The 15950-nt window shown below is 58.1% G+C and overlaps 1 protein-coding gene across 3 annotated transcripts; it reads right to left on the bottom strand.

Annotated features, from left to right (window-relative positions):
* Positions 1-514: 514 nt before the first annotated feature.
* Positions 515-10505, bottom strand: HJV (hemojuvelin BMP co-receptor). 3 transcript variants are annotated; one of them, XM_076360011.1, is made up of 4 exons: positions 10388-10505; positions 4876-5037; positions 3232-3734; positions 515-2703 (listed from the first exon to the last, which is right to left on the bottom strand). In XM_076360011.1, the coding sequence occupies exons 2-4, from the start codon at positions 4967-4969 to the stop codon at positions 2077-2079; spliced, it is 1224 nt and encodes a 407-aa protein (XP_076216126.1). In that variant the 5' UTR covers positions 4970-5037; positions 10388-10505; the 3' UTR covers positions 515-2076. The 3 variants fall into 3 exon arrangements, with proteins under 3 accessions (XP_076216126.1, XP_076216124.1, XP_076216125.1); XM_076360009.1 differs by lacking the exon at positions 10388-10505 and adding an exon at positions 7014-7305; XM_076360010.1 differs by lacking the exon at positions 10388-10505 and having other exon boundaries at positions 3232-3723; positions 4876-4926.
* Between the last annotated feature and the right edge of the window lie 5445 nt (positions 10506-15950).

Genomic DNA, 15950 nt, shown 5'->3' with positions numbered 1-15950 from the left:
CGAGATCCTCATCTCTCCATGAGGAAAGCCCTGCTTTCCCCATGGCATTCTTGTTGATTGGCTCCGTTGGCCAAAATCTAAAGGATAATTATATTCTGCATCATAAAATCTGTCCCTGCAGCGTGTCCGTGCCACTGTTTCTGGCTGTTGCGTAGCATTGCTGGGTGCTGTTGAAGAGCTGCTGTTTCGCGCCCTGGAGGTGGCTACCTTTTATTACTGGATCAAGCCAATCCTGTTTCTATAAGGAGCTCCAGCACTATCAACCCTGCAGCCTCTTAAGGGCTCCTGAGGATTTTATCCCTGCGGGGAACGTTGCTCCCACGGGGACCTGCAGGCTCCTGCAAAGTGGTGGAGCGTAGCAGCGAGGCAGGCTGGCTTCCTCTCCTCATTCAGTGCACGTATATATAGACCACAAAATGCTCCAGAGTAAAAGGAGCAGTGGGTGGAAGGCGAGATATTATTATCTTCACCTGCTGCTGCCGACCAACGAAATAAAGAGACAGATGACAGGAAATGAGGACTTCAAAAATAGACACCTTTAATGTCAAAACCTTCTGGGATTAGCGAGAGCACCATGCAAGAAACAGAGAAACTCTCACGCTAGTCACCGTGTGCTTTGAGCGCGTATCGGAGGAGGAAATATGCTGAGATATCGAAGAAACATTTCTGTATTTACTCTTTGTGCCCTCGGCAGAAGAACCAGAGGGAAAAAAAAAACCCAAACCTGACCAAAGAGACTGCAGATATACTGAAACGTGAATTGTAAAACCTCCCTTTACAGCTTGACAGATCCTCCGTACCTGGATGGTCTGCAGTATTCCTTCCCCGAGCGGCATGCCCAAATCCTGCCCGCGTCTGCCAGCTTAATTCTTTGCCTCCACAAGGCTAGGGCTTTGCAAGGCTCTTCTTACGGCTCCACGGGACAGGAACGGCAAAGTTTTTAATGTGAGCCCTCTTTATTAAAAAAAAAGTCTTTGCATATGGAAAATATTTCTTATCATATACTCTATCTGCTTTACTTAAAACCTCTTAAATATATTAAACATCTAATTTGGCCTCACCTCTCGATGTATGTACATCTGCTAGTCGTTCCCCTGCCCATCGATACAGCCGCATGGCTTTTTGCCAGCTCCGCGTCTCCATTACTAACTCTCTTTTGCACGTCAAACCCACAGTCTGGGTTGGATTTGAACAGGGTTGTGGCAGCGACGGAGAAAGTTGGGCCCAAGGGAGGGGAATGCCAAGGGGTATTTTTCCTCACTGAAACTCAACGCTGGTCCAAAGTCCAGAACTGGCTATATTGAGTCCTAGACAGGTGCCAAGACAACAAGGAAAAATAGCAACGGTAGCCTGAAATGCCAGAGACCTGACGCTCTGCAGCTCCCGACGCTGGAAATTAGCACGTTACTAATCCAGAGCGAGGAGAACACAGTATCAAATGGGTGATTTCTAGCTCAAAAATCTCAAACCTTCGTCACGGCACTCCGATAACCAACTTACTGCCTTGCTTCACTCTCGCATTGCTTTGGTAGCAGCTGGGTGAAGGGGCCCCAAATCCACCAGACAACATTTTTGACTTCTAAAAATTGGGGTCTGGGCTTTGGGCCCATTATTTCTGAATCTGTAGGGTTCCTGAGTAAAACTCTGCTGTAGTGACACTGGAAGAAAGGTGTGAAGCAAGTTTATGGAAAGGCTTTGAGGGGCAGAGAGGTTTTCTAAACATGTCTTCACCCCGTGTGTTTCTTTTTCTTTGATAGGGCTGCAACGTCCTCATCTTTAGAAAAAAAAAATTGCATCACAATCCAACAGAAAAACCCGTGATCTGCCTTCGGGAGAGGAACCAGGTTCAACCGGTGCCGTACGTGCAAGAACAGCGGATGCAAGCCAGCGTCTCACCGCCTTTCAGCTCCAGTGCTCCCCTCTCCAAAGGTCTGGGTCTCCGATTCTTTATTGCCGCAGAGAGACGTGATCCCAGGTAAGGCATCCCTCTTGATCCGCACGGCATGGGTCTTGAGTCAGCAGTTCTCTTGGACTGGCTGGATGTGTCCCCTCTGCTGTATGCAATGCCAGCGAGAGTTAAAAGTGCAACAAAACAACCCGAAGACCAGAGGTGAGGAGGAGGAGGAGGAGGAGGAAGGAAGAAGAGATGCGCGGGCAGCCTGCCCCAGCCTGGAAGATGTGCAGTTTCTCAGCGTTGGGAAGGAAGACCCTGGCATCCTCCAGGGCGCCGTGAGCCGCCATGGTGAAGTTGGCATCCCCCGAGGTCACCACATCGAAGACGCACGACTGGAAGTAGACGTCCTCCACGGGCAGCATCTCCTTGCAGAGCGCCCGAGCCGTCTCTGCCGCCACGCGGCCGCGGCAGCACTCGCTGCGGGAGATGCGCTGGCTGCGGGGGCAGCCGCCCACGCAAAGCTGCAGGTCTTGCTCCTCCGTGAAGGCGCGCGCCACCTCCTCGGCTGCCCGGATGGAGAAGGAGAGCTGGCGGCCGGCCTGACGGACGGCGATGGTGGTGCCGATGTACTCCGCACGGATCTCCACGTGCCGCCCAGGGCTGCGCTCCCGGATAGCCAAGCTGCTCCCGCCCGGCCTCTCGCCCCCGTTCACCGAGCCGTCCTCGAAGGCTGCCGGGAGGCTGTCTATCTCAGCCTGGTAGACCTTCTGGTCGATGCATTCCTTCATGTTCTTGAAGATGATGGTGAGCTGCAGAGAGCAGATCAGAGGGGGTTTGATCTGACTTGCCGGGTGTGAGAGTGGCGGCCGTGTTCCCCCACCCCAGGTATCAGCTCTCTAGGGGAGGGCAAAGCAGACTGCGCACGTCTGCCTCACCGATCCATCCCCCTCTGCCCCAAACCATCTCTCCCACATTGCTGCAGTCCTTCGGGGAAGACAGCAATGTTTCCTTCTTTCCTCCCTTTGTTTCCTCCTTTCTTTAATACCGTTTAAGCAACTGAAAACTGAGACGGGGCCAAGCCCGGATAGACTGCATGCAGGTAACCTACGGACCACGCAGTAACCCATCCCCCAGGAGCGTTTGCAGGTCTCTCTGTTCCCCTCAAGGACCTTCATCCCACTTGTTCCTGCAGACGTTAATTCCTGATCCCATGTGGGTTTAGCTGAAGCTGTTGCTGCCCTCCCCGGCCATTTTAGGGAGCGTAGGGAGTGCCCTAGGCCATCGCTGCATCCCGGAGGTGCGTGGGTTTGCTGCCAAGCCCTATGCGCGAGCGTTACCTTGCTAGTGACCGTAGCGTTGGACCCCTTCGCCACCGGAGAGCTGGTTGCTTGCACAAACAAGTAGTCATTGTCCAAGAGAGGCCAGGAGCCCTCCACTCGGCAAGTGTGGAAGTCATCATGGAAAGTGCGGATATGGGGGTCCCCGAAAGCCGCGCAGTGCTGGTAGCTGGGGGGCTGGCCGTGCTTGTAGAGAAAACTCTTCTCGTAGTTGCAGATATCGAGAGACTCGAAGCCCTGATGGTTGGGGGCCGGGGGCCGGGGTCGGGGCGGCGATGTGGGACCCTCCTTGGAGCAGTTGTTCTGGATCATGAGGTCCTCGATGCCGTGGACGGCGGAGTGGTAGGCCAGGTCGCCCCGGCATGTGCGAGCCGTCTTGCGGGTGCAGTGGGAGTAGGAGCGGAGGGCGTTGCAGTACGCCGCGTTCCTGTTGGAGCCGCGCAGGTTGAGGGTGGCAGCCACGTACTCCGAGTTGCAGCGCAGGATCTTGCACTGGGAAGAAACTGGGAGAGACGGGACGGCCCGAGGCATCCCAGTAGAGCTGTAGGAGTGGGGAAGGGCAGCCCCTTCTCCTCCCACCACCTCCCACCATCTGGCCCACTCCAGATCTCATGATGGAGACGCTTTTTGGAAGCACTTCTCTCCCTATATTAATGAACGCAGCGGCCAGTTTAAATGACCTGCTGCTTACGTGCCTGAGGGGAACGAATCCAGGGTTGCCTGCTGCAGAAACAGGCTGGAGCCCGGCGCGGAGGGCCGTCACGGGGCCGAAGGGGGGTCCTGAAGCAACTGGGATGTGAGATTGTACCTCAGGCACGAGCACTGCCGAGAACCAGGGCAGCAGTTGTGACTGTGGCCCTGGGAGGTGGCTCAGACGGAGATTCTTCGCCCCAGGGCTTGCCGGGGACAAACGGGAACTCCTGAGCTGCGAAACCCCTTCTTCCCATTTCAACCTTGGCCGGGCCGTGCAATCGTTTTTTCGTGCTAGGCTTGACCGCACCAAGGACATCCTGCCCCTCAAATGTGATTCCTCCGTGCTACGGAAGGCAGTGCCATGTGCCACAGCTCCAGGAGAGCTAAGGAACTGGCCCCAGCGGGGATCATTTAGCTCATTAAGCAGAGGGGTTATAAGGGATGGGCTGGGTGTTGCTGGGGGTGTGTGTGAATTTAGGTTTTGCAGGATGTGGGGCTCAGCCCTCCTAGTAGATTGTCTGGGTTGCAGGGAGGAAAGCGAGGGACTGAGTGATGGATGCGGCCGGTGCCTTTCGCTGGAAGACCTTGGAATTTGGCTGGTCCCTGTGCCCTGCTGTCCCTGTCTTATCTTGGGAGATAATAGAGCTTTTAAGGGTTCTCCCAAGGGAAACAGCCTGCTGCAGGAGAGCAGGGGGATGCTCTCCTTGCTGAGGCTACCCTGGTAAGGGCAGGCGATGCTGGTGGGAATGCTGCCTGCCCTTCCCTCTGGCTGTGGCGGGCCAAGGGCACGCTGATACTGCCTGAGCCTTACGGCTGCGACGAGAGGATCTTCTGCTTGCTCCAGGCACCTCCCAGGAGCTCTGCCGTGGTTGTACCCTCCCTGCACCCTGGGGCTGCAGCTCCCATGGGTATCCTTGCCAGGGATACGGCTCTGCCCATGCAGATCCTTACCATGCCTGCAGAAGAGGAGGAGGAAGAGAGCTCGAAGGAAGAAGCTGGGGTTTTCCTGCTGCCCTGGGCTCTTACTGCAGGCAGGTTTCCCCATTCCAATCCATGCAGAGCCTGGGGGGTTGCTCACCCTCTGGCTTGTCTCTGCTTCATTCAGCAGGTCCCCTAGAAGCAAAGTGGAGGTGGGATCTGAGAGGTGCCAGCAAATGTGAGCTGCTGCAGGTACGGAGCTGCCAGCATCCAGGCAGCTGCCAAACGTGGCCCTGCAGGGCTTGGCTGCACTGCTGCCTCTCGGGGGGAGGCAAGCTTTTGAGCAAAATCCCAGAGGGTTTGGTTTTTTTAACCGTTTTCAATCACTGCGGCTCTCATCTTCCACCCCGAGGCAGCTGTGCTGTGTAGCTCAGTGTGTCAAAAATTTAAAGCTTCCAGCTGCCCTTGGAGAGGATCGGTGAGCTCCAGGGGCTCGAAGAGACTTCACAGCAGGGCTGCGAGCAGCCGATGAGTGCGGAGAGGACCCAAACTGTCCTACATGTCGGGTGCAGCACGGGCTGCCTCTGGCCTGCTGCTGTCCCCACCAAAACGAAGGTTTGGAGCACAGCATCCAAGGGGATAGGAGTTGAAAAGCCAAATTATAAGTGCGACTGCCATGATGTCCACAGCCAGCACCACCGGGGGATACCAGCACCTCCTGCTCCACCAAAAACCTGCGTCCAGGTTCCCTCAAAACTGGGAATCGTGCTCTCAGCCACGTTCCACCTTTTCCCCCTTGCTTGCGCTGGCTCTGGCTGCTCCCTGGGTGCTGGGGGGGCTCGAGCTGGCTGGAAGGGGACTGCAAGAAGCTGCATGCATCCAGGCAGTGGGCTGCGGCAGGAGGAGGTGCAGCCGCAGGGAAAATTTAACTTCCCTTGTGCTTCATCAGGGCTGGGGATTTGAGTCCTTGGTGGCTTATTTTAACAGCCGGTTATTAGTCACTTGTTAGTCAAAGGGCCTTTTGCAAAGGTCCTTTTGACACTGCTGTATGTGAAATCGGTATTTTTTTTTTTTTTCTCCCCTTTAGCTTGTGTGAGGTGCCAGTTGCCAGAGGCTGATGCTCAACGGTGATGTGTCTGTGCCTGGTACCCTCGGCAGCCCAAGGAGTTGATATTACTGACACTGCGATTGCTAGTAAGTGTAAGCTGCAACCAGGGGGGACGAGAGACTGAATTCTCATCCTTTTTCTCAAAAAAAGGAGAAATCACAGTCCCACCAGCTCCGTCTAGCACCTTTCAGCTCCCTTTGTCACGGCTACAGCCGTTAAACAACCGCCGTTAGTTGTACTGGCTGGCACGGTGACGTAGCTGAGTGCTGGCGGCCCCCCGCGTTCCTCTGCCAGCTGGATTAATGGCTAACGGGGCAGATGTCTGGAGCAAAAACATGCTTCAGACCTGCTGGCGATGCTCTGGCTGCCAGCTGCTCTTGGCAGCGAGGACAAGCTGAGCTGATAGAGGGGTGAAAGTGGTCTCTGAAGCCCTGGGGCACGGGGACACGAGCCCCGGTGCTGGGAACTGGGAACTAGGCTCCTGTTTGGTGTGTACTGGTGAGCGAGGAACAAGCAGACTGTGCGCTCCGATCCTCCTCCGATGGCTGGCACTTGCTCTGTCATGTCTCGCCCTCTCCTGTTTGACCAGGCTGAGCGCCTTTCTTGGGGCTCACAGGAGCTAGTGACCCCTCAGCACTACCCCCCAAAATCCCCTGGAGGTGGTGACATGGAGGGGACCTGGCGCAACGCTTGGCAGATAAACAGCCGGTTAATGTGTAGCGGAGAAGCGTGGCTCTGGCCGGGGCAAGGAGAGGCCCTGCCGTGGGTCCTGCAGGCAGCAGGACTTTCTTTGGGACGTCCTGACCCCAATGGCATTAGGAGAAAGGCAGTAGCAGCAGTTAGAGATGCTCCGCAAGCCCAAGGTGATGCCACCTGTGAGGGGAGATAGATGGTTTTTGGCTGTGCCAGGCAGGGCAGCGAGGGGGGCTCGGACACCCCAGTCCTCCCTGTTTGGGGTCACCTACACGTGGGACCGGACCCTAGAGCACCCCTGGGTGCCAGTGCCCATGTCCTGCTCCTCGGACCCTCGTCCCTGCCCTTGCTTTGCTGCAGCCTCACTCACCTGCATCAGCCTCCTCCGGAGACGAGCTGGTTCCCAGCGCAGGGAGCTCCTTCCCTGGTGGACAGACGGGCTGGCTTGTCCTTGTCACCCAGCTCTACCCCAGGTGACAGCCAGAGAGATCCATGGGATGACAGCTGGGAAAATGCCAACCTCAGTCCTGGGCACCTCCATGGCCTCGCAGCCGGATAAAATCCAGGGTGCTGGTGCGGAAAGCCCGGCCGGGGGTGCGGGGAGCGGACCCCACTGCAGGGCACCGCGGTCCCTGCTCTTCCTCCCCAGCTACCTTTGCTCCGTCCTCTTCCCCCCCCAGGGCAGAGGATGGGTGTTGAAATAGATCCGCCTAAATTTAGACAGGCTAAACCCCAGCCAAGAACAACAAACGGAGGGGGCAGAGGGAGATGGTGTGTGGCAAGGGGAGGGCAGAGGAGCCCGAGGAGGAGGTGGGAGCCCCCAGACCACCCTAGCTGGGTGGTTCTACTCGGTGGTATGGGGACACGTCACTCGTGGGGTGCAGCACGGGCTGCGGGAGCTGGCTTCCTTGGAGCTACCTGGTTTTCCTTCCTCGGGTGATACTGCAACCCCCCACCTGCACCCCTGTGGAGCGAGTCCCTGGGGAAAAGCACTGTGCTTTTCCCCGTGGATGTATCCCTGCAGGGAATACTTTTTCGGCCATGTCTCTTGTGGCTGTGCCCCAGGAGGGGGAAGCTGAGTCCTGAACACAAATACGGCACGGGCCAAAGGTGGCCGGTGTCCCCAGGGGTTGACGAACGCCAGGCCACGCCGGCTGGGTTCCCGAATGCCCACCTGCAAGGGCTTGGGTGCAGAGAGCGGCTGCACAAACCCCCATTCCTGCAGGGAGGAGAAATGGTGGGGAAATGTCCACATCGGGCTTTTCCAGGGGTGGCCTGTCCCTTTAGGATCCCTGGCAGTTACGGCTGGAGGGCAGGGATTGAAAGTGGGTCCCTCAGTGCCCCCAGCACCCACAAACCCCTTTGGGAACCCGTTCAGAAAAGCCTCCTGCCTCCTAAGCCAAATTCCTGCTGTTTTCCAGGTCTTGCTCTTCATGGTAGGGAGCGAAGCCTCGCAGACCTGCAGCACCCTCGATGCCTTCGCACCCGGAGCCTCGTGCCAACCTGAGCCCAGGAGAGCAGAGGGAGCAGCAGGGCTTAACCAAACCCCTCCAGGTACCGCCACGGCCCTCCCGGGGGGAAGCGCTCCCGATTTCTGCACTGCACCTCTAGACCAGTTTGGGTTGTTTAGGGATGGGGGGGAAAAGGGTTTCCCCCTCCGACCCTCTCCTCTCCTGCTCTGACCCCGACGTGAGCTCTCCTGCTGCATGAACCATGCAGCCAGTGCTGGGGTGGGTCGTGGCAGCCGCTGAACTGCTCTTCACCCAGGGAACTGGGGAGAAAAGGAGGGATCACGGCTGCTTATGGCAGCTTAAATCTACAGCCAGACTCTTGTTTTAAGTGTAACAGTACATCTTCCTTGGGGCCAATGGATAGAAGAAAGGAAAACAAAGAATAAATACCAGCTTGGGTTCAAATCCCAGCTGGGATTTACATCAGCAGCTACTGCAGGAGGAAGGTTTTAGATGCCCGTTTTTTGCTCCCGGGGTGCATGGAGGCTTTGCAGCTCTTTTCCCTGCCCAGTATTTATGCTCCGGGCCTCTGTTACCTGGTAACGAGGGATAACCAGGGAGTGGAAAAAATGTTGTTTAAAAAATAAGACCCATATCCTAGTGTAGCCTCCCAAGGTCCGCCCTGGCCATGCCTCGGGTGCTTGGTATCCTCCCCATCTGCTGCCGTAGGCTTCCCCGCAGCGAGCCCCCGGCGCGGGGAGGCGCAGACACCCACCGAGGGAATCGGTTACACGCAGGGCGGGCAGGTGGGAATTCTTCTGGAACAGCAGACGGTACCATCTGGGCTCGGCGAGAGCGGAGGCCTCTCGGCATCCCACCCGCCCGCTTTGTTTGGACAAGGGAGGGGAAACTTCGAACGGAGAAACCAAACCGGGATATCCAGGTTGCTGCAGCCCAGGGGGTCGTGGGGTCCTTCCCCTGCCTCGCGGCCCTGAGACTCAGTGTTATGGGCTCACCTCCCTGGCGACGTGCCGGATCCTGGCCGTGCCGTGAAATGGAGCCATCGATTGCTTTAATGCCGTCAGTGCGCAGCAGCTCTCTGAGCTGGGGGCTGCAGGCATATGTTGGGCTGAGGAGGCTGGGAATTTCTCCCGAGCTGGCAGAGAGTCACGGTACCAAGACAAAAGCATCTGTGATCAAACCGCTTCCGAAAGCCAACTCCCCCCCCCGCTTCTCACCAGCAAAATCAGCTGGAGGTTTAGGAGGCACAAAGCACCGGATCCCGCCAGCTGGGTCACCAAATCCTGCCACTGAGGGGGCTGCAGAGCAGCTGGCGTTACCCAGACCCTCCTGCCCGAAAAGACGAGGCTTTCCCAAGCACTGCAATGCCCCAGGCGGGGGGAAGAGACCCTGACCGTGGCAGCTGCGTAATTTTTGGTGCAAAGCAGGTAAGGTGCAGCTCTGCCTGTGAGCGTCACCCACGTGGATTGTCATCTGGAGCAATGTCATCCCTCTAAAGGTTGGGACAGCATGGTCACAGCTTGGCTCCAGCCCCCATCTAGCCCCATCACTAACGCAATGAGTTTGGCGAGGGTTTGGTTTAACCCTAGTGCTTCGGAGATTTAATTTGCTCAGGGAGACCGGCCCCAGCCTGGCTCTGAGCTGGCATCAGCCCTGTCTGCAAACCCACTGCTGCCAGGAGCCCCGGTCCGAACCCAGGTGGGTTTGCACCCAAAATGGCCTGTGTGGATGGGGAAACTCAGCACAACGTATCTGAAGAGGCATCAGGTCTCCAAGGAGCTCATCTGTCTCCACCAAAGCTGAGGACACGAGCAAACCCTTCTGCCACCCACCAGCATTGCTCCCGAACGCGGCTCGGTTAAGCCCCCGTCAGGGAGAGCTCCGCCAGCCTTTCCCGAGCATCCCTGGGCGAGCGGGATCAGCCAGGCTCTTGAGGTTGGAGGCAGGGGATGAGCCGAGCCCCGAGTGTCATCCCTGTGCTCCCCGGACCACGGCACAGCGGCTAGCATCCCCCCGGGATGCTGCAGGGGAGAGCCGAGCTGCAGGGTTGGGATCGGAGTCGGAAGAGGGGCCTGGGGAAGGCAGGATTTGCTGGAGAGCTGGAAGAAGGGATTTCGCTTCTCTCCAGGTACAGACACAGCAGCGGACGGGCCGTTTGCACAGTGCCTGCTCAAACCCAAAGCATCCACCCTTCTTTCCACACCATGCTTGGCATAAAGCCCCCATCCCTCCCTCCCCAAACCTCTGCCGAGGGTCCCAGTGCTCCACTTACCCCAGCAAATGCCACTCCGACCAGCCACAGGACGGGCCACCAAATGTCCCCAGACGCTCTGGACACGAATCTTGGTCCCCGGTGTGGGTTTGGCTGCGGGCAGGAGCGAGGAGGGAATCACGGCTGTTAACGTCCTGGGCTCAGTGCGGAGGGAGCAGAAAACAGCTGAACTTTACGACAGCCCGATCCGTCACCGCGAGCTGGAGGAGAGGGGGCTAAGTCGACGCTTTAAAAATAGCCAGTAGTATTTTTGATCCCGAAAGCCGGATTCCAGTGGGGAGGGGAAGGGAAAAGGGAGGGAGAGCTGAAGGCTTCCCAACTGCGCACTTCCAATCTGTGGGCAGAGCAAACTGTGTGTGAGATGGATGCGGGGTCCCGGCCGGACCACTCAGAGCTAGCGATCTCGGGGGTTTCTCCAGGCTCTGGGAAAAAAACGAGCAGGTTGGGAATGCAAAGCACTGCTGGAAATTCAAGGCAGGCTCCTCTTTCAGCAGTACCTGCCTCCTCGAGCATGGGAGCACCCGGCCTGGGCACCTCCCCCTGGCACCGCAGGGCTGGGAGCGAAGGGCCTGTGCCTGCGGGCAGCTGCTCTTCTCCCGGCTCTGCAAGGAGGGAGATGGAAAAACCGATGAAGATGCAAGTCTGGAGTCAAGTTAAACTCTTCCTCCAGGTTTCTCCAGCCCAGAGCTTTCCCTATCCCCTGCTTGGGGGGCTCAGGAGGTCCCGGAGAAGAGCAGATGCTGGGAGGACCAGAAGTCTTGGTGCTACATCTGGAGAGGGAAGATCTCGAGAATGAGGGAGCTGCGTCCTTCAACCGCCCTACTTGAAGGTGCGACCCAAGCCCCATGGCCCTCTCCAGCCACGGGATGGCACATCCACGCGGGGCTGGCATCCCTCGGCCGCCTCCGGAGGAAAACCATCCATCCCGCTCCCCTGCCCTTGCCTGCGTACTGCTCGGAGACGCTCCCGGGATGCTGACGTGCAGATAAATCACCAGCCCGAAGCACCTGCTCCGGGGCTGGGCAGCTGCAGGGCAGGGAAGCACCGGGGCTAAAAAAAGATGAGAGCAGATGGGACCGGACTCAGCCCCTTTGCCACCTCTTTGCGGAGGGACCGGGAGGTCTCCCCTGCCCTGTTTGGTCACCACCGAGCACTGATGCCGCGCGTGGTGGCGGCGGTGGTGCCCAGCGCACGCAGCTGGGATGCTGGGGACCACCAGCAAGCTCATGCAGCCGCTGGTCTGCCTCCCCGTGCCTCAGTTTCCCCATCAGTTAAGACGCGGCGTCCTGGGGTCCGCGTAGCGCGGTGGGAGAGGAAGGTCTGGGCTCTGCGTGGCTTCGGTGTGAGGATGTCACTGGGTGCCTACGGACCCTCCGGGCACCGGTGCGAGCCCCAGCCCCCCCGCGCCCCCAGCCCTGCCGGGTGCAGGATGTGGCCGGGCGCCTGGAGCTGGCTTCGGGGACGCGGGGACAGCGGGCGAGCGGGGGGGACACGGCACCACGAGGTGGCAGCAGCGCTTTGCGAGTGGCAGCGGGGCTTGCGGAGGGGGCTGCCAGCCCGGCCCGGGAGCGGACCCCTGGGCAAGGCCACCCCTGCCTGCCCCGGCCCCCTTCCCCTGCCTGCCCCGCTGCCCACCCGCCTGGAAGGAGGGGAGGAAAGGCAGCCCGGGGGTTGCAGGAGGGAGAGGTCCCAGCTCAGCATCGCAGCAGTCCGGGGACCAGCGGGTTTGGTGTCCAAAAGGACACCAAAGGACCCCGGGTTTCCGCTCTGGGCCTCAGTTTCCCCACTCCTGCTTTCACGTCACCCGCGGGCTCCCCGAGGCCGAGCTCGCTCCATCACACCGCGGCCCAACTAACGGGTAAAATGAGGGCGAGGGACTTGGAAAAGCCAACCCTAGATGTCCCTTGGGGGCTGTCCCACCCTCCCCAAATCCTGGGCCACCCGCGCTGCCCCAGAGTCCCCCGAGCTCCATCACCGGCTCCGAGCTGGTGCCAAATTTGGGCTTCCTCTGCCCTCAGAGCCGTGAGCCGGCGGCTGATGGAGAGGCTTTGGCTCGCCACGAATGGATTAGCGAAGAGCTGGGGAATCGCTTCTGTGGGATTGCTCCCATAAACGGGAATAATGCCCCTTTCCCAGGAGCCACCCTGCCCGTCTCCAGGCCTCCAAAATGCTCTGGCAAGGGATTTTGAATGACCTTTTGGTTGTCTTTAGCAGAGGTCTGGGGAGAAGAAAAGATGGGCTGGAGAGGGGGGACCTTCAGGGAATGGTTTTTCCTCGCTCCCGAACAGGAGAAGGAAATGAACTCCCAGCTGAGCTCCCGCCGGTGCCAGCTCAGCCCAAGAATACCTGGAAATGGTTGGGTTTGAAAGGGGAAAAAAAAAGATCTTCAATTTATGGGCTTGTTTAGGCAGGGAAATAGAGAAATATCCCCCCCAACACGTGGGGGATCGGAAAACGCAGTAAATCAGCCAGAGACACTTCAAATTTGGTGTAATTGTGTGGCTGTGACACAGGATTTGAGGGGGCTTCCTCTCCGAGGAGGCGTGGGGGGGGGTTGGCTGGGAAGGGAGGAAGAAATCGGGGGGTTCCCGGTGCCCCCACTGACCTGTTGAACTTCACTTTGCAAACCAGGTTCCTGCCAAGGCGACCGAAACCCTCAGCCAGGCTCACCGGCGGGAGCGATCCGGCACGGCTGCCTCGCTGGGAGATGCTCTCGCAGCCTTCGCCTCCTCCTCTCCCCTCCCAGGTAACGTGGGGAGCGGAGCAAAGCCCACGGGGGGGGAAAACACGGCCCCACACGCATGTGCGGTGCGTGTGGTCTGTGTGTGGTGTGACCTTTCCTCGCCGTGCTGCTGCCTGCGTGATGTTATACATAAATCCCCGTACGAAAGCATCGGTGTTTCAGAAACACCCAGTGTGAGCGATGTGCGAAACGCCCGGCTCGCTGGCACGTGTAAGCGTGGGCACGGCGTGTGTAAGCGTGAGCATAGCGTGCTCGTGTGGGCTTGTGCGGAGGCAGGCGTGTACGGAGAGGTGCCGCGTCGCCAGGCCTGCTGCATGCAGCAGCAGAGGAGCGGGAGGGCACGCGTGGGCTTTGCAGGTGCCGGCGGCACGGGCCTCGCTCCTGCCGGACCCTCGGCACGTGGGTTTAACCTCATGGCTGCGGCGCCGGTGCTGCTCTCCATCACCTTGCAGCATCCATCACCCAGCCGTTTCGGAAGGGGGGTTGTCCAAACCAAAGCCCTCGAGGTTTCTGTTCCATGTTAGCGGATTAAAAACCCCATCTCTGTTGCAGACGCGTCTAAAGGGAAAATCTTTCTCGGGGCTGAACCTGCTTCACCCTTGCAGGGGTTTGCAATTTGCCCTAAAATCAGGCAGGGCGTCTCGGGCAGCTTCCTTCGCGACGTCGGAGCTCGCCAGCAGCAAACGGGGCTCCGAATCCGGCCCGTAGCACCGAAAGGCGTGAATCCCCGGAGATTAGAGGGTTGGGTTTTGGTGTGGTGGGGTTGTTGGTTTTTTTTTTTCCTTCCACAATGCCATTCAGGGCCTGGAAAGGCTGTCCCTGTCCCCTCGACCCAGTCCAGCTCTCCGGCACGGCTATGCAAATCGGTCAGTGCTTTTGCAGGCGACATTAGGACTCGGATGAGCAGGAGCTCCCCCGGGTAAGACACCGCTGGGGGCTTGCGGGGCTATTTTAAGCGAGGCAAAACGAGGGAGGGATGGTTGATTAATTTCTGCGATTAACTAAGAGTTTGTCAGCGCAATGGTCTTGGTTTTACTCTCCTTGGTTTTTGCAGCCGGGAATTATTTATTTTTAAACAGTGTTTGGGGGGGACGGGACGTTTCTTTTTCTGTCTCTGAATATTTCCAGCGAGAAAGTCGTTACTCTCCAGCTGATTATTTAGCCTGGGGAGGGAAATGAGTGAGTCCAGCTGCGTGGGAATGAAAAGCTTCAAATGCTGTTGCGTTCGCTGGCAGGTGAACCCGTGCAGCTCCGGTGTGAGAGGCAGAGCACGGCTGCTTTGCTTTCACGGGAGAAATCCTAACAGGATCCTGCCAGGAGCTATCCCACCTCCAGCAGCAAATTCGGTGCTGGTGGCAAATTGCTCTCCCGGCCAGCAGCGGGAAACGGCTGTAGCCGTGACTTCCCAGCTGCCTTGCAAACTTTTCATCCATCCCCTCGGTGGAAACCCTCGCCCGCAATTTTCTGGTTTCTCTTATTTTTCCATTTAAAAATCAAGAGGAGGGGAACTGTGGCGATTTATTGTTTTGGAGAAAACATCCTTGCTGGTTTTTTGGGGGGGGGGGAAGCGTCCCTGCGCGAGGACGCTTTTCCTTTGTACTTCCCTAAGGCGGGACAGCGAGGGGTTAATATGGAAAAGATCGAATAGACGCGGCCCGTCCGTCAGGATCCACCCTGGTGGACCTTGGGCTGGTTGGTTATTTTTAATTTAATAGACTTGTCAATTGGCGCCCGCTCGCTGGCCTGCCAGCCCCACCGCGTCTCACTTTGGCCAAGGCTGAGTCTCAGCTGGCAGGCAGCAAAAATCCACCGCAGCCCAGAAATCCCTGATAATAATATTAATAATAATAATAATAATAATAATAATAATAATAATAATATGATCACTGGCAGGGAAAAGTGCAAGCAGGGGAGAGGTGGGGAGAGCACGACGACCCCTCGGTTTGCATCCGTCGGTCGTCTTTCCCGTGCCTCGTGTTTTGTGTGGCTTTTCCTAACCAGAGGAAAAAAATAATAATAGTGGTTTAAGGGATGCTTAAGTCAGCTCTTGGGAGGCTGGAGGAGGCTGTGTTGATCCCCCCACAAAGGAAAACAAGGGAAAGAGGGGCGGGGGGGAAAGCCATGTGGCTCTTTGTGAAAGGAATTAAAATGGGTCCCAGAGGCTGCGAGTGCTGGGATAGAAACAGGCGCCGACGGGAACGGGAGCCCTCGGAAAGAGGACTCTGGAAAAAGAGAGCTGCGGATACAAAAGCAACAGGCTGGGGAAGGGAGGTGCGCTGGGATGCTGCCGGCCGGAGCTGGGTGCGGGCAGAGATTGGGCAGCAGCAGCAGCATCCCGGGTCACCCCCATGGCCCCTGCGATGCTCCCGGGGATGTAAAACCCCGGGGGCCAAGGCACGGGACTGGGATGCAGCTCCCTGGGCAGAGGATGCTGGCCAGCGCGGGACGCGTGTGGGGCAACCCTATAAAACCTCCTCTGCACCTGGCACCGGCCTGCCCTTCCTACGCATCTTTTCACCCGGGTCTTTGCTAGTTTGGAGGAGGAATTAAAAACATTAAAGAAAAGCGTGCCGACGCTGTTACGGTGGGAAAGGCCTGGGAGCTGCCTTTGGGATGCTTTATTTTTCGCCTCCGAGACCCTCTAGGCAAATCCCAAAGGTGATCCTGCAGCGGTGCAGGGAAACGGGGACCCTCTTGAGCCCCAGGGGGTTCGTCCTCTGCCGGGATCACGGCCTCGACACATCCCCAGGGCTCCCCAGACGCGCGGCTGCACCGAAGCCGGGGCAAACCCACCGGCGTCGGAGGAGCCGCCCCAGATTG

Source organism: Aptenodytes patagonicus, chromosome 26 (assembly GCF_965638725.1).
Source record: "Aptenodytes patagonicus chromosome 26, bAptPat1.pri.cur, whole genome shotgun sequence".
NCBI lineage: Eukaryota > Metazoa > Chordata > Aves > Sphenisciformes > Spheniscidae > Aptenodytes > Aptenodytes patagonicus.
This window is presented reverse-complemented; position numbering and strand designations above follow the sequence as displayed.

Coding starts and splice junctions, on each gene's coding strand:
- HJV (XM_076360011.1), bottom strand. CDS start 4,969: ATGGGGAAACCTGCCTGCAGTAAGAGCCCAGGGCAGCAGGAAAACCCC. Junction 3,735..4,875: donor CCTCCTCTTCTGCAGGCATG/GTAAGGATCTGC, acceptor CGTCTCTCCCAG/TTTCTTCCCAGTGCAAGATC. Junction 2,704..3,231: donor ACGCTACGGTCACTAGCAAG/GTAACGCTCGCG, acceptor TGCTCTCTGCAG/CTCACCATCATCTTCAAGAA.